We start from the raw sequence: 27,335 nt of genomic DNA, 5'->3' as shown, positions 1-27,335 counted from the left end.
AACAACTTATTTAATAAACCATCTATATGCTTCACTGACTATTTTAACTCACTGGAAAAATGCATTGCACTGCATACTTGTATTCCTTATTGCCTTAGTCATAATGTATTGTCTAAATGTGGAGACGGTGCTATTTACTTTTTCAATGGTGGTAAATAAAGGAAGTGCTATGAGTTGTTTCTCTAGCAATGATGATGGATCTGTACTGACCACTCCACACAGTTTTCCAGGTTTCCCTTGTGAGCAAGGGCATGCTGTTTTGAGGTGAATGTATGAGGTAAAAAATAGATTTTCTGGAGCAGAACATACACAGCTCAGACTCATAAAAAGAGTACACCTGTGACCTTGGCCTCATTGGCCTCTTGGCCAAACAATCACATGTTCTCTTAGTCACTAGATTATGATGGCTGAGCCACTTCCTTCCACATTTCTTTCCTATAGCCAGAAAAATGAGATCCTAGGTATAAAAAAGGACATGCTCCATACTGCATTTTTTGAACAATGCAACTTTGCTGGTGTTAGGATTGCAGACTTTTTGATAAAAATTGAAAAAAAAAATCACCCACCCTTTTAATAGCATATATCAAGGTAATAATAAATCCCATATAGAAGGAATGTTGTAAGATGGAAGATGGCAGAGCCACCTCTTAACTGGTTTCCCATCTGCCATCTATGCTTTCAGTGTTTCTCAACACAATGGATAGAACTGTGTCATATAAACATAGGGCAGATCAGAGGAGTCCTCTACTTAATCCTTCAAAGGCTCCCATTTCAGCTAGTACAAAGGTCAAAGCCTTTATATTAAACTGTAAAGCTCTGCCTGATTTGCATTCTCATTCCATCTTCAGTTTTGTTTCCTTCATCTCCTCACTACTATCCTTGTTCTTCTCACTCCAGAAACACTGCACTCCCTACTGTTCCTAAAAGGAGCTGGTCAAGCTGCCAGCTCAGAGGCCCTGCTTTCTTCTTGGAATACTCATCCTCCAAATATCAGATTGGCTGACCTTCTCACCCCAGCCAGGTCATCATTCAGATGTCATTGTTCTGGTGAGGACTTCTCTTACTATTTTGTCTTCTGAATATTGCAAGCCTCTATACTCCTTCACCATTTTATTCCTTTGTTATTACCAGAAGACTTAGTATGCCTGTTTATTTATGATAAATTGTATATCTCTGTGGCTGTATTTCTGGCATCTAGAAAAAAGCCTAGGACCCATGCCCAGTAGTACATTGATACAAATGAGGAAAACACCCAGAACTCTTATATAGCAGAATTATTTAGAAAACTTCTGTGGATATGGCATTTTTTTTTTAACCGTGAAGGGAATCCAGAGAGAGATAGTATTTAGAAAACATCATATTTCATAAACATCATTTGATCATTCTGCAAGAAAGCAATGCTGAGTTCTATAGGACAGGGCAAAAGAAAATTATGATACTATGTGCAATGTAATTAAATAAGTCTAATGTTTAAAAGCAGTATTACTTGGTAGTCTTTATTTTTCTGGTGGGGTAAGGCTATCGGGTTCTTTGTGTTTCCCTCAGATTAAATAACCCTCTTATGAAGATGGTTTGGAATCTGCCCTGGTGAGCTTGATGCCATCAAGCCTAAGATGTATCCAGTGTACTTTAGGAATATTTGAATTCTTACACCTAAGGAATGATCTCAATCAAGCCACAAGATTCCTCTCTATCTTCAGAAAAGCACCAAACATTTTGGACTGAATGAAAAGAACAAAAATATTAAAACAAAAAGCAATACAAAGACATAGAAACAAAACTCAGTAGGGTTATAAAACTAAGTAGCCCAAACAGCCTTTTACCAATGGATACAACAGATTTATCCTGGGCTGCCTGAACATAGGCCAACAGATAGAAGTCTCAACAATGCTAAGGTCACTTCCCCAATATAGAGCTCCCTCAGGAACAGTAAAATTGTGAAGTGTCTTTGCTTAGAGTGACTTTGTCAAGGACCCACATCTGAACCTGGTAAGAAAGTTGCCTTCTCTTCTAATCTCGTAAATCTGTCTAGAGACTGCATTATCCTTGCCCCTGCCTTTCCCTTATTCACAGGTCCAGATATGGTCACTTTTCTACACTCTGTTTTTTTTTTTTTTTTTTTTCCGTTTTCCAGGTGACTTTGTCACTCTCAGAGAAGAGTCTTCAATAGCTGTATTATCAGGTTAACCAAGGTATGTTGACACTAATGTCAAGGCTTAATGTCTCATTTGACAACTCAAATGAACATTAGTGAAACTGCCTCTCACTTAAAATGAGTCACAATTAAAAACTTCTTTACTGAAAAGCTTTATGTAAAGTCTGGATCCAGACAATCGTTTCTTAGCCAGCCACAACTCAATAATTCAAGCATGTCATAAACATTCTTTGGAGAGAGTCTGAAATATAAAGGATTGTTGAGCTTCCCCTGAGAAAATGAGATAAAAATCAGTTAATGGTCAGCACAGGCAATGCTTATTTGACAAAATTATCAATTTATTTTATTTGCAGCTGATTTTGAATGCATTATGTGATTATCTTAATGAAAACATATAGAGCCCCAATTAAACAGAATACCAGTAAAGAGATTATGATAATATGACTCAGGATCTGACATAGTTTGGTTTAATAATGGTGACTTTAAAAATACAAATGACACAGTGGAGGAAAAAGACTTAAAATGTTAGTTGTGAAGTGTTTTATTGAAGAAATAATTCTGTACCTCTGCTAATTATTAACTGTGGTTTCTCTCTTTAGAATAATAAGGAAAGTTTAATTGTGGGGGAAGAAAGTCATGAAAAATCTAAGAACCCACAGAAAATCATCAGGATCTAAAGCTACAAGTCTTTTCATCTACTTCGTTATGCAAGTCAACATAGCCCTAGCAAAGACTGCAGCCTGTTTCTAGCTGCAGTGCACTGGATCTCTCCCATGCTTCATTACCTCAAGTTGCCGTAAGCCAGCTGAAGAGCACCATTAGCTTAGGTAATAAGGATACAGACTGACCAGAGTAAAGGCAATGCCCCTGCAGGTTGTCATTCTAAGAATCAATAGACAGTTTTTCCAAAGGAACAGTTGGAAAACACATTACCTGACTTGAGTCAAAGGGATACCTAATAAGTCAACATTCAGTAAGAGGAAGTAAACATTAACTTTCCACATAGAAGAGACTGGAATTCAAGAAAGCACTCTACCATGGAGAACCAAGATTTTCCTTGACGAAACCTCCACAACAGCCTGTCAAAAAACTTGCCATAGAGCAGCAAAGCTGCCCTCATCCTCATGACAACACCCCATGTTGACATTAGTAAAATGTAGTGTTTTCTCTTTTTATTCATAGAAAAGTGTATTTGGGCTCTGTATGATCAAAAAGAGATTTTATTTTTCCCAATCATGAATGATAAACTAATCATTGGCACATTCCTTGAAGACTGATTTTAAACTTGTGAACTGAAAAGAGAAACTCAGAAATATGAAAAAGCTCATATTGCCAGACCCCCAAAATACCAAGTTAATACAATAAATCCTTGCAAACATCCTCCTCTTCTTACAGTTGAGAAAACATTAAATGTGTATCTGTGGGCTAATAATAATATTTTGACATACATTTGATGTTAAAAACATTTTCTTTTTTAAAAAAAAAAATATATATTTTTTAGTTGTAGTTGGACACAATACCTTTGTTTTATTTTTTTATTTTTATGTGGTGCTAAGGATGGAACCCAAGCCCTCATACATGCTAGGTGAGTGCTCTAATGCTGAGCCACAACTCTGGCCCCTAAAAATATTTTCAATATGAATAAAAACTGTCACTTTTAAGATTTTGTTTAATACTTAATTTTTTTTCCATTCAATTATAAGAACGCTTATTTAGTTACTTTTAAGCAATACAAAAATCTGGATTCAGATGCTCATAAATCAATATAAATCTAACAAATATATATGTATATAATTCATTTATAAGTAAATGTACACCCTCTAGTTGTACCATGTTCTGATATCCCTTAATTAAACCTGTAGCTGTGAGCAATTATCTCCAATGAGTGAAGTTCAGCAGGTTCACCTCAATATTTGCAAAGTCCTGGATAAAAGGTTAAATAAAGACTTGGATGTAAAATATATAAAATGAAGTGCCAAAATGAGGCTACAATAGTAAGAAGAAGGAAAATTGTGATCCATCAGCTCAAAGAATTTATTTCAAACCAATATCCACTTGGAGGTATTCAAGGAGAAAATTTAAATGTTTTAATTTAATTTTATCATACACCAATTAATTAAAGGCTGTAAAAATAAGAAAAAATGTATGGAGTTAGAGATGATAAGGATGCTAACAACTTGTAATCAAAAAGCATACAGGCTCACATAGGTAGTGAATTACTGCTATATGAAACATAAAGCAATCTATATAAAAAGACTATAAAGTTTTTGTAAAAAAAAAAAAAACCTTCTTAGACTATGTAAAGAACAGAAAAAGTTGAATACCATTGGAAGAAAAATATCTAGTTTTTTTAAGAGAGGGTATTTTCCATATTATACAATAAACTATAAATCAAAGTCTACCAAACCAAATTCAAGTACCAATTTAATATCATATAAGGGAAAAAAAGATAGAGGTTTTCTTTCTGTATTCTAAAACAATTATTTTTTTTCCTCAACTCTTTTTATTAGAAAATTTCTATCAAATGAATAATATAAGAATAAGGATCTATTACCAAACATAAAATGAAATATAATATTTTATAAAGGGAAAATAAGATATGGTTAACATGAAAATTAAACTGTGTTAAAAATGGTATTGGGTTTAGCAAGAAAGTATGTATAACTACATCTGTGCTATAACTTCTCTCACACCATCTTTTATTGTCATATGTATTTATGTTGACTTGTTCTTTGATTGGACAAAATAGTGTTATTAATTTACTTAGTATTTATAAATCTTAGGTATTCAACTGGAATTTGAAAGCAATCAGTAAAATAATCTACTTTAAGGAAAAATATAATGTAGTAGAAAGATTAAGGTATATTGGAAAGATCTATATTTTTATAATCAAGTTGGTACCTATGTTGAAAGATTCTTAGTGTCATTCAGTTTCAAGTAATGTTTACAGACAGTTGCTTAATTGAGTCAAAAGTTTCCTAATGGTGATGACATTTGACCTCAGTTTTCCTTTAATGGAAGAACATGGATTTGACATTCAAAGAGAGAAATAAAGAAATCAGGTGGAAAAAAAAAACACTTTAAAAACACTAGAATATATTGGGAATATACTGACCTCAGTGAAAAGTTTTCTGGTGGGAAGAGCATTCGTGACTGATGGAAATTTCTCATAATACTTCTCATGATTTTTTATATTTTAGCAGTAAGATACTATAAAAGCCAGGCTACCTGTTTATTTTTTATTGTATACTCACAGCAGTACCATGAATCAGATGCTAATGCTATCCACATTATAGAAATTAGAAAACTAAGGTATATAAACGCTAAGTAACTTGTTTAAGATCATATAGCTACTGAGAAAAAAGAACTGGATTCAAAATCAGCACTTTTTAGTGGCTGAGAAAGTAAGCTGAAGACAAGCTATACAGGTTAACCAATGTCAAGAAGATAGACATTTTTAATTTGGAGTGCAATGGGAAGCCAGAGCTCATTTTAGAAAGATGATAACATGATCAAAACTGTACTTTAAGAAGGTCAATTCAGAAATAATATATGGGATACTAATGTCAGTAGGATGCAGTGGAAAGGACAACTAAAATATAGTGGGAAAGATAGATTTTCATTCAACTTTCAGAATTATCTGTTTTAACATTTACTTCTTAATTGGTGCACTGTAATTCATGTCAAATGGGAAGGTAAAATGTAAAAGTTCTCTTACACCCTGTCTTGGTGGTGGTTACTTGGAAAAGAGTAAAATAAAAGAAAGAAAAAAGATATCTTTGTTCCTGTTTAGACTGATGAAGAGCAGAATGTAGCGATGGCTATATGTGGCCATATTCCTACTGGAAGTAGACTCATCACAGAAATGAAATCCCCAGAGAATCTTCAAAAAACCCCTTGAAAAGACTTTAGCACATTAGATCTCATGCATTATATAAAGAGTACTGACAATTTCATTTTTAATTATAAAAAGATACTCCTAAATGTTGAAAAAAGTTGGTAACAAGTGCATCAGATACTGGGATGAGTGAAATAGCATTTTAATTTCTCAGAAAATAGGTAATGAGCACCTAAGTGGGAAGTATTGAGATCTGGGGAGACATGGGTTGATGCAGTAAGGTAGATGTTCTGGAACAGTAATGATTGTTGGATTGTAGATGATAAGGGAGATGGATGGAGTCAAGAATATGTGGCTATTTTAGATTTGGGTGATGGGGACAATGTTGGCATCATTAAAATAAATGGGAAAGAAAGAAATCACAGAGTCAGTTTTAAAAGAACAGGAAGTATTCAGTATTGGCCCGTTAGTCCAGTGGCTAAAACTGTCGGTAATCTTGTCTTTGGCATTACAAAAGCTCACTCAAACTACTGACCAACCTGAGTTAACTGTAGATCTTAAAACAATTTAATCATGTTTCCAGTTACACCTTATTAGTGAAAAACTTGTACCTTTCTTTAGAGAAGGTTTCAATTTATAATGTGCTAATTGTCAAGCAATAAAATTCTTTGTAGAAAGAACACGGAACATTCATTTTATAAGAACAACAGAAATCAATGATATCATGCCATAGTAATAAACAGTACAGCCTTCAAATTTTGCAAATTTGTCAGAATAATTTTCTCTATTTCATAGATGTGGCACACCAGAATAAAGAGAGGCTTCCTCTGTTACTTGAAAACCTTACTTGGCCTGCAGTTATATACTCAATAAATAAATAGAAGTTGGGGGATATGAATTTGAACTCTCTGAGGTTTTCAAAGATAGTTTAGGCCAGGTGCTGTGGCGCAAGCCTGTAATCCCGGTTGCTTGGAAGGCTGAGGCAGGAGGATGGCAAGTTCAAAGCCAACCTCAGAAAAAGTGAGGCACTAAGCAACTCAGATTCTGTCTCTAAATAAAATACAAAAAATGGGGCTGGGGTTGTGGCTCAGTGGTTGTTGCCCCTGAATTCAATCCCTGGGACCAAAAAAAAGAAAAAAAGAAAAGAAAAAGATATTTTACTGAATTCATAAATATGAAAATGTGCATATATTTAATAAATATAGTGAAATAAATAATACACTGTAATTACTATCACAGAAAGGATGAATGAAATTTAACTGATAATAATTAACAGTGCATCTCAAAATCTCAGAGTAACATTAAATCAATTTTTAGGTTATTAAGTGAATATCACAACTAGTTGATAGTCCATGAATAGTTAATTCATTTTAGCTCCTAAGAGGTGGCCAATGGCTACTTTTAGAACTTCTGGTCACCTAGTTTCTAATTATAACCAGCAGGAACTAATTTGGCTATAAGAACACAAATTTTCAACCCAGACATATCGCTCTATGTTATAAATTGGCAATACTTGAATTATAACAAATATTAGCTTATTTGAAAATTGGTTCTAAGTAACTCCTATTCATAAAATATTTAATGTTTCAAAATATTTAAAACTCCACATTTAATTTGACTCCTAAAAATAAAATATTGCACCAGCATTAACATTTTTATTTATTTGTTCCACAGATATTTTTTGAGACTGGTTAGCTTCTGTAAGGCTCTGCTCTAGATGCCAGAGATAACAGCAGTGAACAAAATTAACTAATCCCTATTTACATTTAACTGGATGAGACAGATGTTAAGCAAATAAACCAATGCTATTGAATATTGTTTGATAGTTAAAAAATTTAATGAAGGTAAGTAAAACATACGTATGCGGATGAGTGCTGCCCCTTATAGAGACTAGTGCAAATCAGAATGTATCTGAAAGTTAAAAGCAAAGGGTTTGAGAGAGGGAGAGGGGGTCCAAGAAGACTCCAAAACTTTGGCCTGAAAACACTAGGAGAATGGAGACTGACATTTCCCAAGGTGGTAAACACTGAAGAAAAGCAATCCTAGGTCAGGGAATCAAGAGGTCAGATCAAGATATGTAGAGCTTGGTATTTCTGCTAAATAACCAAATGGAGATACTGAATATATTGTTGAATCTGTGAGTCTGGAGGTTAACACAGAGGTGAAAACTGATGAAAATTTTAAAGTCTTGTCTCTAGATATTTTTGAAGCCAGAGAAGAAAGGTGTGTATTTTTAAAGCAATGATTCAGGATGAGAGGACCTAGGAAATCAGCAAAGAAAGAGAAGATGTGGAAAGGATTGAGTTTTGGGTCATGCTAAAATACTGGCAAAATAAAGATACTGTAGCAAAAAAGGTCAAGAAAAATGCCCAATTATGTAAGAATGAAATTTGACAAGAGTAGTTCTTTAAAAGAGCAAATATTCTGGTGATTGCCTGTAATTCCAGGGACTTGGGAGGCTGATGTAGGAGGATTGAGTGTTCAAAGTGAACCTGAATAAGATTGTGAGGGGCTAAGCAACTTAATGAGACCCTGTGTCAAGATAAATAATGGAAAAGGCTGGGGATGTGGTTCACTGGTTAAGCACCCCTGTGTTCAATTCACTGGTAGAGGTCACTGGTGATCTTGCCAATAAGTACAAATGCATACTAAGAATAAGATAAGAATCATGGAGGTGAGTTCAAGAGAAGGAGGGTAATAAGGAGTATTTCTGTTATGAGAAAAGAAAAGTGGAGATAAAAGGGGATTAAAGGAAATATTTTCACATCATCTTTACAGATGTAGGAAAATTATGTATGCTGAAGGAAATGATGCAAAGGAATGAAAAATATTAGTGATTTCAAGGAATAAGGAAAATAATTTTGTGAAACTAATCTTGAAACAGGTGAGAGAAGATGGGACTGGTTTACAATTGCAGGACTAATCTTTAATAGGATAAAAATCAGCATTTGTTTTTGAATTCAGGGTGGAAAGATTGGTTCTAGATTCACACAGACGGGAAGATTGATGGAGTTGGAATGAGAAAGTTCTCTTTTAATTGCTATCTTTTTTCAGGGAAATATTAAATAAGATCATCATCTTAAGAATAAGGAGGAGGGAGGTAAACATGAAAACTCATTATCTACAGGAGGGAGAAAAGGTCATTTAATCTATTTCACTGTTTTTTCTGACAGGGCTGCCAAAAGATGTAAAAGAATAACGTATATTTAAGATCGAAATTGTCTACATTGCTATTATAGAGATAGATTAAGTACTTTAAATTCTCAATGCTGATGATATACAAAACTTCTGGCTATGTTACAGGATATGTTCTTTGTAATTTAATGGTGTGTTGTTCTAAAACTCCAGAGTATTAAAATATAATTTATTTAGTAATGTGGTCAGGATGATATTTCATGGAAGGTACAGGCAGAATCAGTGCTATGTGAGTCTTAGTGCTAAGTCTTAGTGCTCATACATTTAAAAGCAAAATCAATATAACAGATTTCCTCTTCTCATGACTAAAAGACTCTTGGCAGCTTGACTAGAGGGAATATGCAGAATATTAGTTATTCCAGTCAAGAGAAAGTATGATCTCCAGGGAATAGAGTGTCCATTGGACACTCTAACTCATATCATTACTCCAGATAGTTTTATTCCCTGTTGATTAAAATTGATACAAGCCATGGCTTGAAGTTTCTTTGAAAAAAAAAAGAAAAAGAAAAACAAACCAACTAACCCCACAAAGATCACCATCTTTTTTCTTTAAAGAAAAGAAAAAATTATTCTGTCAGCTTCTTGGTTATTAATTTTCTTTCTTGGGGATTTCAGTAGTTATGGACATCTACATTTTTCCCAAATAAAGGAATATGCATTTGTATATCCTTGCCTCATCTGTGTAAACACTTGTAATTTATATGAATCCGAATGTGATTCATTTCTTTTTATTTTTCCTGGGATTTATCCAATTTTATATTAAGAAAAGAGACTTAATTGTAAGAAAGATATGCTTTATTGAACACTGTACACTGAGGACTTAATTAGTAGCTTGACTATTCCATAAAACATTAAGTAACATGATAGAAATGTGTGTCTATATGCCATGTCATTTGTAAAATCAGTTTATTTAATGTCAAATCTAAAGCCTTTAAATATAGTCATGTAATTCTTCATGCCCCAAGTAGTCCTCAGCTACATTTCTATAAAAATATAAATTATAAAGATAGTGAGAAATAGGCATTCTTTCCATGTCTGATATTTTCATAGACTATGAGTAAATGGAAGGTGTGATAACACATCAGACCCCATGATTGTGTTCTCTATCCCCAATCTTGCAACTCCGTTGCTAGAGAAAAAAGATTAGAAATGTCAAGAAAGGTGCTAGACTGTGAAGACGATGTCCTCTAGCAAAACACAAACAAACAAAAAGTTTGAAGCCAGCATAGAATATTCATGAGGAGTTTTTACACTCCAGCAGTATCATACTCATTAACAGTGTTTGGGTAGGGAAAAAAAAAAATGTGTAATTTGGGTGATGGCAATGCCAGCAGAAATCCTTGCCTTTTCTTTCCATGGAATTTAATTCCTAACTCAGTGATGAGCCAGAGAAGGGATGGGTTAAGAATAACTCCATAAAACAGAGAAATATTTTCAATGGACAAGTTCCCAGGTCAAGATTTCTAAGGCATCCTGGGAAGTTCTAGAATTTCTAAAGGCAGAGGCTTAGGCAATATAGTCTGATGGTAGATAGTTTTGCCCTGAAGCCACATTTGCCCAGGTTAGTACACATTCCATTTGGGTATTGGTTTGTCTCAAAGGGAGACATTAGTGGAGAAGACAAAATAAAGGAGATTTTGCAGAGCTTCCCGAACTACTTCTTGAGGCCATTACTGTACCGAAACTAGAGTCAGTCCTGAATATTAGGAGAAAACTGGCAAAACGTGTTGTGTTTCTCCTTTGAATCCCTGCCAATTTTCTGAGTCTTCTATTCTTGATTCTCAACATCCCAGTACCCTCAATCTGCTTTTTAAATAATGAAGAAATTTCTAAAGCATTTAACAAGCAGTTGTCAAGTGCCTACCGTATTCCAGGCATGAAGCTATTTTTCTGAAATTTACTATTTATCACAGTGTTCATAATTTCACCAATGTTTGTGTATCATACCAAAGAAAAACTAATCTGTATTACTCTGATAGTGAAGGTCTACTAGGCTCACTCCTAGTTAAAAGCCTTTACATATACCATCATATCATCAAGTGCCATTCACAGTTGTGGCCCAATAAAAAGACATATTATGCCACAACTAAACCTCTGCTCTATAAAACAAAAACAAAAACAAAACTAAAAACAAACACTGAATGGTATATATTTGCATATCTTTCATTTTTCAGGAAGTCATTGTTATTCAGACAGTGTTCTGAAAAGATTTGATACATTAGTCTCATAAATTACAAAGGTTAGTATGATTTAATTTTTTACCCTTCTGATCCTACCTACCCTATAATTTGATATAGGGCTCGTTCTAAAAATAAGAAGAGAAGTGCTTTTTTTTTTTTTTTCTGGGTATACTGGAGATTGAACTCAGGGGTGCTCTACCACTGTACACCCTCAGCTCTTTTAAAAAAAAAATAATTTTGAGATGAGGTCTCACTAAGATGCTTAGGGTCTTACTAAACTGCAGAGGCTGGTCTCAAATATACAATCCTCCTGCCATGTTCTCCCAAGTCACTGGAATAATAGAAGTGAATGATCACATACAGCAGAAGGAACTTTTAATAACTGAATACTAAACGTACTGTAGCACTGATGAGAGAATGATAATGTGAGGCAATGGGTTGTTCTTTTGCTATACAGAAACTTCTTACTTCTCTACAATCCTATCCAGCCCTGGCAGCAAATGCAGATGATTCTTCCACCACCCCACCAAAAAAATTACACTATGTATTAGTAGATATTAAATTATCCCTAGGGTTTTGAAGTAGGAAGAATGTCTTTTCAAGAATCATAGCAAAAAAAAAAAAATAGCATGCAATATAAAAACGTTCCCTCCCTAACATTGTCTAGGAGTAACTTGGATTATACAGGGATTATGATTCCTATTATTACAGTGAAGTATTCTGTTGTCTAAACAGTCCTTTTTTTTCTTTCATTTTTTTTTCTCCTGAATCAATGAACAGTAACATATAAGCTGTAATAGAACCCTGAAGTTATCTAATAGTCTCATCTTTCACTGTTCTCGTTGCTACACATCACAGAGATATACTCTTAGGGTGTCCTTTGATACTGCCTCTACAGTGATGAGAATAAAATTTACAGTTCTTTGTACAGTGCAACTATTTCAGTATAATCAGCAGACCCCTAGTGGTCTGGGAGAATTTGTATGCTGAGCTAAATGCCTGCAGGTTAGCAAGTGGTTGGATCTTGGAAAGTAGAGTCCAATGAGCCTGAATTTATCAGGAGGAAAGCTGCCAACAGTTTTTCAGTTAGAAATCATCATTATTACTTTTTTTCCCTACTGTTTCTACATAAGCCTGTTTTCAGCCCCAGGTGCCCACATCCAACATATATTTCCTGGTCAAAATCAGTCTCAGTTAAAAAGAAGACAGTTGTATTAAGGTCTGGGGATGTAGCCCAGTTGTAGGGCACTTCCATGTGAGAGGGCCTGAGTTCAAGACCCAGTACTTCCAAAATAAAATAAAGCTATATTGAAAACTAAAACTTTTATTTTCAAATATGTTGTCCTTATTAGAACTATATTCTCAAAGTAAAAATTTGCAGAAAATTTACTGTGTACATGTAAATGGTTGTCTTAACTTATTTTTCTGAATGAAAGTCTATTTAATTAGAAAATCACTAGCTTTTTAAATGTATTCCATCCCAAAGTAATGAACACTTGCCTCATAAAATGTCATTTTAAAATTTTATTATGTCTTCTTCTATATGATAGAATTATTAAAATGTATACATTTAAATTGAAGTTATTTTTTTAAATATATGATTTAGACTTCCTTTCTTTGGGGAAATACTTTTTCTGTGTAAATAAATATACAATTTCAAGTGTACAGTTTAACTAGATTACCTTTGAAGTTCTTCCAACTCTGAAATGGTCGACTCTATTTTAGTAGTCAGAGTCAACCTTAGTTAAGTGTAGAAAGAAAAAAAAAATGTTACATGAATTAATAGAAATAAAAAGCTTTCCTATCTGACATTAATATTTGCTCCTGCATGTGCCACAGTGCCTAAAATTCCCTCTCTCTAACCAGGATTATTTCTTAAAGATGCTCATAAGGCTTATACATTTTACTTGGGTTCAGGTATTATATTATAAAGCTTATATATGCAACTAATTTAGATTAAAATACATAATTACTATCAATTGTCACATTGAAAATAAGACCCTATAGGAATGCTTTGAGGTAAATTTAGTTAAAAGAAAACATGATATTAATTTATGATGAATGACTTCAGCACCTTCATAAGCAGGTTACTGCCAATTGATTGTGCCTATTCACATAAAGACTCACTTCTAGGAACTTTGATCCCATCTATCATTTTGTATAGTTCTTGCAGATCTGGTTCTAGTTCTAGCTTCTCATTGCATCATCTGGGTTTGAAGATCTTTTACACAAATCCAGTATCTTATTCATACCATTCTGTCCTCCCCTATTTTCCCACAATCCCCAGCAGCTGAAAGCCCAGGAACTCTGGCTTGATTCAGAGAATGTCAAGTTCTAGAGTCCAATAGGATGGCATTGTAGGAAAAAAAAAAAAAAAGTAAAAAGAGGGGCCAATCTCAGTCAGTTAACCAAAAGCAGGACTGGAAGAAGCTTCAGACAATATAAGTTTAACTTATAATATTTTCCTACTGCTAGTAACACAATGATATAACAAAATCACCACAAGATTTTATAACCTGATTCATTAAATGGAAGTTTACATAGCACCAAAGCCAAAAAAGTTCCTCTGGTGCATTTGCTATAAATACAACTAAAACAAAACTGATAGTTTTCCCCTTGAATTATACAATGCATTGGATACACATGTGACCCCCAGAACTAGTTAGTGTTTTTTATAGACTTATGTTCAAATTATTAGCAATTCATTTTCCTTCAACTGTAAACTACAACATTCCCATAACAACTGTGTATTTATTAAACTTTGTTGATCAATAATGTAACCAAGTTAAGGATCTAGAGGTGAAGTGATTTGTATATGTCATCATCAATTCTAGTCATCAAATGCCCTTGATTGTAGCAAGGCGATACCATGTACCCTTTTTCTCTGGTGACATATTAATGTCAGAGAACCTGCTTGTGTAGAAGAAGAGGAAGGGCTTCTTGGTGTTGGGTTTATCACACTGCATTCTCCCAGAGTATCCATAGCAATATTGTATGAATCAATAGGCAAAACAAGAACAAGCCTTTTACTTCCTGAGTCCATCAGTGTAATAATTCAGAATTCTCAGTGTTGAGCAAAAGGGGAGTATATAATATAACCTAATTTTCTCCAGGATTTCCCTCTAAAGTAAGTAAGACTTCATAAGCAACAAGTCAGTAATTCCAAGAAGTAAAAGATGGCTTCTTTCTCTGAGATTTTCTACGTAAGTATGTTTTCTAAATGATCAAGTATACTATTTCAGGGAAATTGCTGAACATAAAATGAGTTTATATGTAAAGAGAGGCAGCAGCAACAGCTTGCTGAGCAAATTCAGTGCTTTGCTCAATTTGGCTTCAGAAACAAGAATTATACCCCATGCCTAATTCACCAAGGGCTACTAAGGGATTGGAGGAGGGAAAACATTCATTAATTTATCAATGCATTATAATTTGAAGGTGACTGATATGAAATCAGAATTAAGGGAATTTATTGATTCTTGGTTCTAATTCCTGTGCTATAGGTATCTTATTAAGGAAATAGGGGCCTAGCCCCACGTGATAGAGATTAGAGCCTACTTTTTCTTCTATTAGATGCAGAGACTTCGGTTTAATTCCTAGATCCTTGATCCATTTTGAGTTAACTTATGTGCATGGTGAGAGAGAGGGATTCAATTTCATTTTGTTGCATACGGATTTCCAGTTTTCCTAGCACCATTTGTTGAAGATACTATACTTTCTCCAGTGCATGCTTTTAGCAACTTTGTCTAATATAAGGTAGTCGTAGTTTTGTGGGTTAGTGTCTGTGTCCTCTATCCTGTTCCGTTGGTCCACCAGTCTGTTTTGTTGCCAGTAACATGTTGTTTTTGGTACTACTGCTCTGTAGCATATAGTTTAAGTTATGGTATAGCGATACCACCTGTTTCACCCTTCCTGCTTAGAATTACCTTAGCTATTCTGGGTCTCTTATTTTTCCAGATGAATTTCATAATCAACAAATGGGATAAACTCAAACTACAAAGTTTGTTTCTCAGCAAGAGAAATAATATGTGAGGTGTATAGGGAGTCTACATCCTGGGAACAAATTTTTACCCCTCACACATCAGATACAGCTCTAATCCCTAGGGTATACAAAGAACTCAAAAAGCTAAACACCAAAATAAATAAATAAATAACCCAATCAACAAATGGGCCAAGGACCTGAACAGATACTTCTCAGAAGAGGATATACAATCAATCAACAAATATATGGAAAAAAAAACAACTCATCATCTCTAGCAATCAGAGAAATGCATATTAAAACTACTCTAAGATACCATCTCACTCCAGTAAGAATGGCAGCCATGATGAAGACAAACAACAACAAGTGCTGGCGAGGATGCAGGGTAAAGCATACACTCATACACTGCTGGTGGGACTGCAAATTGGTGCAGCCAATTTGGAAAGCAGTATGGAGATTCCTTGGAAAGCTGGGAATGGAACCACCATTTGACCCAGCTATTCCTCTTCTTGTACTATACCCAAAAGACCTAAAAACAGCATACTACAGCTACACAGCCACATCAATGTTTATAGCAGCACAATTCACAATAGCTAGACAGTGGAGCCAACCTAGATACCTTTCAATGGATGAATGGATAAAAAAAATGTGGCATATATACACAATGGAATATTTCTCAGCACTAAAAAATAATAAGATCATGACATTTGCAGGGAAATGGATGGCATTAGAGCAGATTATGCTAAGTTAGTCAATCCCAGAAAAACAAATGCTGTCTTCTCTGATATAAGGGGGGTGACTCAAAATGGGGAAGAGAGGAAGAGCATGGGAAGAAGATTACCTCCACATAGGGAAGAGGGGTGGGAGGAGATAGGGAGGGAGAAAGGGAATTGCATGGATGGTGGAAGGAGACCCTCATTGTTATACAAAATACATGTATGAAGATGTGAGGAAAAAAAAAAGAATAGCGTTACCCTAGATTAGGTAGAGAGAAGTGATGGGAGGGGAGAGGAGGGTTTGGGGAGATAGGAAGGATAGTAGAATGAAACAGACATTATTATTACTGTGTGTATATATGTGACTGCATGACCAATGTGATTCTGCAGCCTGTATACTCAGAAAAATGAGAAAATATATCCCATCTGATTCAAATGTATGATATGTCAAGGTCATTGTACTGTCATGTGTAACTAATTAAAACAAATTACAAAAAAAGAATTAAGGGAATTTAGAAGAAGGCAGATGGAATACCACACGTAATAGTAGTCTTCCCAAGCAACTTCAACCCATCAAAAAAATAAGTATCTTCCTATAGTTTTTAGTACATCTCAAAGCTACTTCATTAGCTGATCAAAAATATGTACTAAGTGTTTAATGCAGATGAAAACTATGTAGAAACCAAAAACATTTATTCATAGGTAAGTAGCAAAAGTCAGTTTTGAAATATGAAATTCAAACATTGAAAAGTGGAGCGCTCAGCCAGCTGTGGTGGTGCACACCTGTAATCCCAGTGACTCAGGAGGATCATAAGTTCAAAGCTAGGCTCAGCAAAGGTGAGATGCTAAGCAAATCAGTGAAATCCTGTCTCTAAATAAAACACAAAAACAGGCTCAGGGATGTGGCTCAGTGGTTGAGTGCCCTTGAGTTCAATCTCAAATACTTCGCCCCACCCCCCACCCCCCAAACAGAGTGAAGCACTCATTTTGGTACTTTTAATTAGAAAAAAATCTTCATTCCTTTTTCTTTCCTTTCCTACCTTTGTTTCTTTCTTTATGTTATTCTGGAGAAATCATATGATAAGCAAACAGATACCTAAATGAGTATTTTTAAATGGTAATATTATAAGGAAAACAGAACTTGGATCATAGCAATACAGTAGGTGTTTATAAATAAATACAATGGGCAAATATAATGTTAGAGAGGGTGTTCACCTTTAAATAGAATAGATAAGAAAGTTCCTTCTGAAATTGGACATTTTAGCTGGGAATTGACTGATAAGAAGGAGATATTAAGGTGAATATTATAGGCAAAAACATTGCAGCCAGACAAAATAGGAAATGAAATGACCTCAATCAAGACCAACCTAGTTGAAGAAGGAGAAGGAAACAAGTATGGTTGGTACTGATGAAGAAAGAGAGAGCAGAGAGAGGTGAAATTATAAAGAGGAATGGTACCTGATAATTAGGCCCTTATAGTTCACATTTTATTCTCAGGATGGGAGAAAGTTATTGAGAGATTTTTCAGGAGAGAAGAATATGATCTGGTTTATTGGTTAGCAGATAACTTTATCATGTGAAGGATGAATTTTGTAGGCAAAGTAGGAGCTCATGGAAACCTGTTAGGAATCTAATTTTACTACTCCAGGAAAGAGATGGGTAATTCAAACCAATTAATCCATCTTTTTCTAACAGGTTTTGGCTAATTATAAACTTCCTGTAATGGAAAGAGTTTTATAATAATCAGTGACAGCTGAAAGAAGGGCTCTGGATTTCTAACTATGGATCAGTGTATAGAAATGATGGAACCTCTACTCTTCCAAATTCATATTGCTGTACTTCATTTCTAATGAAAAGGAGCTGTGTAAAGGAAATAAGGAATTCGGGACAAAAAAAAAAATCACTTACCATTTTTGGCTTTGCAAGACCGGTTGTCTTGCTGCATTAGATAGCCCTCCACACAACTGCAAGCATAGGAGCCATGTGTATTTATGCAGGTCTGGCTGCAGGTACCATAAATAGCACATTCGTCTCGATCTAAAAGGAAAATTGGCATCATTTCTAAGCAACTTAACTCTTAGACATTTTTATTTCTCTTTGAAGAATGCATGTGTGTTTGAACTTTGGAAACAGACTCTTGCTTATGAAAGGAAGCACTAACACCAATATGACTTTTCAAGACCACACTAACTGAAATTCAAGTTCATTGCTGCTTTAATATTTACAAAGAAAAAAATGATCAAATTTAATATTAAATCATTTGTTAAATACAAGTTTTGCATTTGTGATGGGTAGGTAAGAAGTTCTTGGGTATTTTGGTCAAGGTATGAAATACACTGCAATTAATATTTATTGAATAGTTCCAGTGTTCATAACACAGTCTTTTTACTATTTTAACAAAGAATTAGTCTTGTGACATGGTTTTCAATCTACAGATTTAATAAGAGTTCTGAGCCAAGCTATGTAAATCACCCTCACTAATTAAGAAAGGGGAAACTATCAAGCACTTATTGAAACCAGACATTTAAATTAAATTTTATTTTAATATCTTCCTTCCTTCCTCTACCATCTAGTTTAAATCTCCATAAACAGTAGATGTTTAATGATTCTTAACTGACCAATGAAACAAAAAGATCTTGTCATACTTAATTTTTTAGACAGATGTATATTCAGTCTGACCTAAGTACCAACTTCTGTACTAATCCCAGAATAAAATAGAATTGAAAAAAAAAAAACTTGTGTTGTATCCTTAAATGATACAAGTTCAGTGAGATATTATTTTGATACCATGCATTTCTTTATTGTAAAGGCATATCCTAGTAATAAGACAATCCGAGAGAAGGAAGTACATCTGCTTGGGCCTGGAGGGAGAATACTAAGTGAAAACTTCAGATCAAAAAACAAAAACAAGAAAGGATTGATAAAAAGGAACATTTTAGTTAAATACAATACAATGTAAAAGACATTGGGATGATGTAGTATGAGTTTCATAGAAGCGCAAGGAATCAAGTACAGTAAAGGTGTATTAGGGCAAGTAGCAGGAGATGAGAATGGGAAAATAATTTGTGGAACAGATAATAAAGCAAAGAAGAAAAGATAAAATTTAATATCAAATAATTTTTTAAATACAAGTTTTATTTGCGTTTGTGATGGGTAGGCAAGAAATCTACCCTATTGAACCAAAAGGGGTATATTAAACAAAGGCAATGGAAAAGTAAAAAAAATTAGATAAGCCATATGATCAACTTTGCATTCTCAACCAAAACAAGTTCAGATGAAAAGATGGATTGGTGAATGTAAAGAACGGATCCTGGACAGTTAATTAAGTTGTTAGATATGAAGAAAAGGGAATAAACTCTAAGATTTACACAATTAAAATAGATAAGGTTTAAAAACTGTTTGGAAGTGATGGATATGAATGGTGGTTCAATTTTGCAATAGAGAATATAGGAGTGTGGATTTGAGTAGAGATATGATGAGAGGGGATAATGACTTTGATTTGATTATGTTAAGTTTGAGGTGTCCACAGAGCATCTCTCAGTAAGTGTGTAGTAAGCAATTGACAATACTGGACTGGTATTATAGACTAAGATCTGTTCTATACCATTTGGGACTCAATAGCATATAGATAATAAATTTAAACAAACAGAAAATGGTTATTTCTACAGAGAAATGGAAATTAAGGAAAAAAATAATAATTTGGCAGAAGTAAATTGTTATCAGGTGCTGATGTGGAAAGGCCAGGCCAGAAAAAGGAGTCAATGAGCCTCCTATGTAGGAGACTTCATGACTAATTCAGGAAGAGTTAAGAAGAACTTTTCAAGAATATCAAAATGTTTAAAGGGATTATATGCAATGAATTATACGCAATGAAGAAATTCAACAAAATAAAGATTGAATTCTCATTTGGATTCCTCGATTAGGAGATTAGGACACTTATGTTTTGATCCTGGTAGTGTAGAATTTTCTTGTTGTTATATAAAATCTTTATCTATCAAGCTTTCAAATAATTCTACTATACACGCAAATATATTGTTTCAGTGGATTTTATCTGACAGTTTTGTGGAACTCTAGAAAGAGTTGAATGTCACTTCTGGGTTGATGAGTATGGAATGAAGAAAGTTTCCATATGATCTGAAACTTATGCTTTATGTGTATAAATGGGAGGTGGAGTTTGTAGTGAAGATAATCAAGAACACTGGTGCTCTGGGAAAGTCCAGATAAACGGAAAAGGCTGTAAAAGTACTTAGGGAATAAAATTGATGATTTTCACCAGTCTCAACTAGTTCTGAAGGAAATGGAAAGTTTAAAGGTGTTTGACTTTTGTTATAATATTAGAAGCCACATAATAGGAATGAAGGATTGAGACATAAAATTGAAATAACAAAATTGAGAATGTAAGTATAGTCAGTTGTTAAACATCTCAAATAATAAAGAAGAGATGGGGACAGGAATGAAGTTATAAGAAGAAGTAGTATCTAAAGTAGATGTTTGCATGTTTTTTGTTTTATTTTGCATGTATTTTTTATTGGAGAAATGTGAACTTATGTATTGACCACAATGTGAAACAGTGAAAGAACATTATTTAAACATACAGAAGAGGTGAAAATTAATGGACTAAGATAAGACAAAAGTTCATTTGGGCAGCAATAAAAATGGGAAGCAAGCAAATTAAAGAAGTAAACCTATTCTGAAATGAGAACAAAAAAGCATGTTGGGGTATAAATGCGAATCCTGAAGAGAAAGGAGAGGAGTTTGAGTTAATATTTATGGTACCTACAAAAATGTTTATAAAATAAAAACTCATTGATAATATGAAAGAGAATAGATTAAGGAAACATATTTTAAGAGAATAAAGAATGATTGAAGTACCCTTTTACAAGTGATGGTCAAGGGGGCTGTCACACACAGATACTGTCTGCTCATATCCCTCAAATATTTACATGCACTTTTGCACCTGTGGGGATCTTTAATTGTGTCTGAGGGATGTGCAATTCCTCCAAATCATCTCATGAGAATCTCTGCTAGGATTCAAGGCAGGTCAAAGTTCCAGGAGAGATAAAACATTCTCCAGCACATGACACTTGCTTCTTGCCTATTTGGAAATGTACATTAAAACCTAAGTCCCTTCATCCCTCATCCTAGAGGGATGGAGAACACATTTCAGCTCAGTCAAACCTTGTTGTAGATAGTTTAATTTTTCTAGCTATTCTCTTTTTAGATCACCTCTCACTGCCATTATTAAAAAAAAAGAAGAAGAAGAAAGAAAGAAGAAAAGAAAGGAAGGAAGGAAGGAAGAAAAAAGAAAAAAAAAAGCATGGTGAGGCACAAATAAACCTTGAATCTTGAATCCTTGTTTCAGAACTGGCTTTTGGGAAAGCCCAAGCTAATAAAGGAACTTACTAAGGGAAAGAAAAAAGATTGCTGAATAGCATAAGGGACAATTTAAATTGGGAAACAATGTAGTTGTATGGAATTAATTTGCTCTATTCTCTGATTTTTTTAGTGTCCTATAATAACCTGCAGCCATGGATGGCTCATTTGCAATAAGTGCTTTTGGAACTGAAAGAACAGAGTTTGGAATTAAGTCTATGGTAATACTAGAAGAAATCTAGTCTTCCATTTGGTAAAATCCAGGCTCTGGTTGCAGTAAAGATTCTTGTCTATTTCCACAGATTTTTCTACTTTAATATTATTGGTTTCTATTTTGTCATTTCTGATATAATTATATTATACAGGAAAGAAATGTGATTAATGATTTTTTTTGTTCTTTCTACTTAGCTAGAATATACTGCTGTGACATGATACAGCTCCACAAAATTGGCCACAAAGGAATAGACAAGTCATTACTTGTGATGCTGCCTTCTTTTTCCTCTAAGGACAGAGAATTGACTGGAAATACATTTTCATGGAAGTATAAGTGATTCTCAGACCCAGCCATTCGAATGTTTGGAAAAAATAAAATGAGTTTCTTTTCCATTAGTGATTTCTCAAATTATTGCTATACAATTGTTACTAATGTTAAACAGGAGGGATCAACTATGATTGTATTTTTGCATTTAATTCAAAGACTAGGAAATTCAAGACTTCAATTTATCCTTGCTAAAGGAACTGAAAATCCTGATTCTTACTGGAGTAAGGTGTAGAAAATAAGAGAGAAAATTCATTATAGGTACCTAAATCTAACATATTTAAATAGTAAGGGCTATTTTGAACCACAAATTCCACATGTGTCCTAAGGCACCATTTATATTTGAAGCCACGTACATCAAGCTGACTTTTGTGATTATGAGGGATCTAGAATTCCCTAGATTTTTTTCAGAATGTCTGGACTTTTATATGTAATGACTTATTTTTAAATGTTGGTTCAAAAAATATGATACAACTAAACATATCAACCTGATCCTCTTATAGCAGACTCTAATGAGTATTTAGTAATCTATTGTATTATAAAAAATGTTTTATATTAATAAACAAATAGTAAACTAAAGTTCAAACCACAGATATACCTGAAAAGGCAATGAAACATTTCATGATAAAAGTAACAAGTCTCTGAAGATTGGGATTTTATTCTCAACTCTATCACTGAGAAGATGCGTGAACATAAGCAAGTCAATTAACTTCTCTGCATCTGTCTTTGGTTGCTTTTTTCTCCAGAATTTTAAACAATATTTCTTTAAGGATTCTTTCAACTTTAAGATTGTGAATTAAGGTAAGGTGATAATATGAAAGTGAAGGTTATTAAAATAATCAGCAAAGCATAATTTCTTTGGAAAATGTTCCAATTATTAGTAGTTGGGCAATGCAGCTATTCCCTGATTTTGTGTGCATGTTCACGCGCACACACACATACTCCCTTAAGAGATTTGAAATAAATACAGATTATAAGTACCATATCAAATAATGTACGTAATATATATGTACCAATATTTATATCTATTATTATTGCTATTGGTAAGTATCTGCTACCATAATTACCAATGCAAAAATTATAAAGAACTTTACATAACTAGCAATTATTAATTTACTTAATAAATTTTTACTAGACTGTAGCCATATGACTACCATAAAACATTTAGAAATTTATAATAATTAAATCTATTTGTTAATGTTTAACTAAAACATTTGCCCTTTTTGACATTCTGATATTATTGTGAAACACATTGAATATGTATTGATATAAACTCATAAGAGTAATGTTTACATTTTGGGGGGATGTATTAACTTTTAAATCTAAAAAAAAGAGTTAACAAACTTTAAGTGGAACATGATAGCTGCTCAAAGATATATTATTTTCTATTAATTAAACATCTATAATAATAATAATAATAATAATAATAAGAGTGTTGCCACACAGTTCATGCATGGGAGGCTTTATTCTTATCTCAAGGTGTTTACTGAAGGTGATTGAGTTTTAAAGAGCTTAGGGAAGGGGGATTGGGAGATTTATCTATTCATCTCTTTCTTTAATTTCTGGCCATGAATGAATGGGCTTCATCCATTGTGTTTTCACCATTGTTATAGGTCCAAAAGCAATGGGACCAATAAATCAGGGACTGAAATCTTCAAAATGGTGAGTAATTAACCTTTCCTCAATTTGAGTAGGTCAGAGAAGGCATTTGTTACAATAATGCAAAACTGAAAACAATTAGAGTTAACACAAATATAGTTTAATTTTACACTTACCTCTACAGCTTCTCCCATCTTCTTTTACTTCAAATCCATCCTCACAGTAACATCTTGTACTATTCCTCATCATTGCACATTTATACTGACAATTCAGCTGCTGGCAATTGGTTAACAATTCTGTAGTTGAAAAATAAATATAGTCTCTATGTTAATATGTGAACATATGTATAGTTCTAAATTTTAAATATTGGTTATATTTATTTAGTAATAATGGTAATTAAATAGTTCTGATTATTTTCTCAGTAAGATTCCATGATTAATCTAGAGAAGAAACAATGTCTATTCCTTTAAAATATGTTGGATTGCATTTGTTTGAAGTTGTTAATAAAATTTAAGATCAATCAATTGAGTCTTTCAGTTTTTTAGCTTGCCACTATGTTCAAAGTCACAGATTCTTTCCATTCCAATGTCTAGTAAATTAAATTATTTCAAAAGAAAAACAATGTCAACTCATTGGTTGATTTTACCATCCATGCCTTTTTTATTTCACACATCAAATGATTTTCTATCTTTCAAGACCTTGTTTTGATTCACCAATCCATGTGTAACCTTCATAGTAATCAGTGTGAATATATTCCATCTTAATAATTTATTTTCCATCAGTACCAAAATATTTTATAAATACTGGACATTATATTTTTTATTACATCTGAACACTTTAAGAATTTATACATCATTGAATCAAAACTTAGTAAACCACCAGAGAAACTTAGGATTCAATATGATAAATGCATGAAACACAGATGAAGTGACAGGAGCACATATATTAAAAAAAAAGTTCCTAACAGGAACAATCTAGAAATACATAAACATAGAAATATATTTAGTTGAATGCATGACTAATTTTACTGTCCAAATTAGGGGTATTAATGTAGAGGTATTAATGAATTCCATAGTTTTTTTTTTCATAGTAGGTAAAAAAGTATTTTGAACATTCAATGACTCAAAATATGTCATAATTTGTCATAAGCTTATCCGGCACTTCTGAAAAATTATAAATTACAATGAAAATGAATAAAAATTCCAATGTGGGGAAAAAAACACACTTGAACCTCCTAAAGTGAACACTGGGTATATTACTAAAACAATAATTGTCTATAGTATTCCTTTAGCTTAGTTTTTTTCAACTCTCTCATACAACTAATAGTTCACTTTCTCTTAAAATGTCAAAGCTCCTTCCTAATATTCACTTATATATGTCAATCTTGCTTTCTACATCTTTGAGGAAACTAAAGCAATCAGAAGAGATTTTCCAGGTTCACACTGCCCATCTACCTATTGATGCATGTTCTTGTCTCCCTTGCCTTTCAAACTTAATTTGAATTCATTGTCAATGCTCCCACACCACCTGGTAGGCACAAATCCCATCAGCACTCATCTACTCACAGATTTCACTCAAACTGTGCTCCTCTTCCTTTTTAATTATGTAATTGTGCCCCCCACCCTGTTGATATTAGGTCAGAATTGACAAACTAAGTTCCCAGTATGGTTTTTATATGATAATGTTCATTGGAGCACAGTCACACCCATTGTTTACATGTTGCATATGGCTCTTTTCACTCTACCCCAGAAATGGTAGAGCCTAAAAAGTCTAAAATAATTTACTATAATCCCTTAACAGAGAAAGATTTCTGAATTCTGCACTAGTTTATTCTCAGTGCTCTTATTTTTTTCCCAACTTATAAATAAAAACCCTGGATTTCACTTACCCAACTGTTTCTCTTAAAATAAAACTTATAAAAGAATCTCAATCTCTCTCTCTCTCTCTCTCTCTCTCTCTCTCTCTCTCTCTTCCTCTTTTTCTACTTTAAACCCAGCCATTCAGTTTTAACCCCTAGTGCTTCACATAAAAATCTCCAAGACCTATTTGTTGATAAGTGCAATGATCTTTTCTTCATCTTCCCTTTACTTGAACTATCAGCAGCATTTGACACAGTTGGTAACTATTTCTTTTTTGGTTTGTTCTCACAATTGACTCTGCTTCCACACTACTGTGCTCTTGGCTTTCCTATGTCACAGCCTTCTTTGCTGGCTTCCATTTCTTCACATCAACCTGAGGTTGGAAGGGGGTGGGGTGGAAACCTTGGTACTGTTTACATGTCTATTTGCCACTTGCAAACTTACTAAGTTTCAAGACTTCCTTTCTGTCTGGAACATAAGTACTGTACAATAACAACTAATATTTTATATCAAATGCCTTTTCTCTTGAAATACCTAGAACATTTTGGTTTTCTTGAGGCAATTTTAACTACAATACAAATGAATTACACCTAATTTGTAATCTTGCATAATTGGTTAATGCTAGTGACACATTAATATAGTTATGAACAGTTATTTAACACACAAATACCATTGATTTTGTCTGTAAAAATTCTACCAATACAATATGAAATAAATGATGCTTTGTGAATTTCTGTTCTCCCCACTAATATGAAATTTAGAAAGTATTATATTTCAGGTTCTGTAAATATGAAAATTCTGTGAAACCTCATAATTTAAAGAAGAGGAGATTGATAGCTGATACCTAGTTCAAGATTATAACATATATAATATACATATGTATGTATGTATATTATATATATGACAGAACATGACTGCAAAACAAGCTCAGTGTCACTTTGAGGCCCCATCTTCTTATAAACTGTTCTGATTCCCAATGTACCATCTGGGGATGGTTCAAACCATGGCATGTCATTTAATGAATTAATTTTATTTGTTTATTTACATTTGTAATTCTAGACTTAGTAGTTTACTAAAGACATAGAAAGTGATTCATAGGATTTGTATTGAATGAGTTAATCAATGAAATAGCTTAACTTTAAAATGAGAATTAATAAGAGGATCATTTCTAGTCTATTAAGATACATCCCAAAGATAGTTCATTTACCTCTTAAAGTTAGGTAATTGCGTTGTCAAATCTTGTTTCATTATGGTGGAATTTGTCCAAAAGGGGCTTGAATTTATATGCTATTTTAGTTCAATATTTATTGAGCACCTAATCAAAGCTCTCTGCTAAGGTTCCACAAATGCAAAACTGTTTTAGACACATTGAGGATTTACAATGTGACAGGGAAAGGAGTGGTGGAAAGTCCACTAGTATAACTTATAATAATACTTTATGACTAAAAAGCACAGACATTACAAACATATATTATGTTTGTCTTTGACTATCTTTGGATTTTACATGTTCACAATATAATGACCAGAGAAGAGCTCAGAATTTGGGTTTACATCTAAAAGAGAAGTCTGGAATATAGATATAGTTATGGAAGTCATAATCATAAAGTTAGTGCATGGAACCTAAAAAGTAAAGGACTGTCCCTTTAAACACTGTTTGAGATACAAATAAAACCCAAAGGAGAACTGCCACATGTGAAAATCAAACAGAAAAGACATCAATGACAACAAAAAAAAACCCTGAAATAGTCAACCACATAGGCAGAGAACCCAGAAAGCTTCAGAAAACCTAGGAAAGACAGTCCATACAAGTAATCAGGAAAATCAATGTTAAATTCAGTGAGAAATACACATGGATAAAGACTAGAAAATGAAGGAGATTTCCTAACAGATCAAGGAATGCCTTCGG

At 33.5% G+C, this 27,335-nt stretch overlaps 1 protein-coding gene across 1 annotated transcript in view; it reads right to left on the bottom strand.

Moving 5' to 3' along the window:
• The window catches only part of Lrp1b (LDL receptor related protein 1B), a 1,566,902-nt gene that overhangs the window by 970,677 nt on the left and 568,890 nt on the right, over window positions 1–27,335 (bottom strand). The window contains exons 4-5 of the mRNA XM_077110319.1: window positions 23,747–23,866; window positions 17,969–18,097 (exon numbers count right to left, since the gene is read on the bottom strand). Of these exons, the coding sequence (XP_076966434.1) occupies window positions 17,969–18,097; window positions 23,747–23,866 (249 nt within the window). The remainder of the gene's footprint in view (window positions 1–17,968; window positions 18,098–23,746; window positions 23,867–27,335) is intronic.

This window comes from Callospermophilus lateralis, chromosome 9, assembly GCF_048772815.1.
Source record: "Callospermophilus lateralis isolate mCalLat2 chromosome 9, mCalLat2.hap1, whole genome shotgun sequence".
NCBI lineage: Eukaryota > Metazoa > Chordata > Mammalia > Rodentia > Sciuridae > Callospermophilus > Callospermophilus lateralis.
This window is presented reverse-complemented; position numbering and strand designations above follow the sequence as displayed.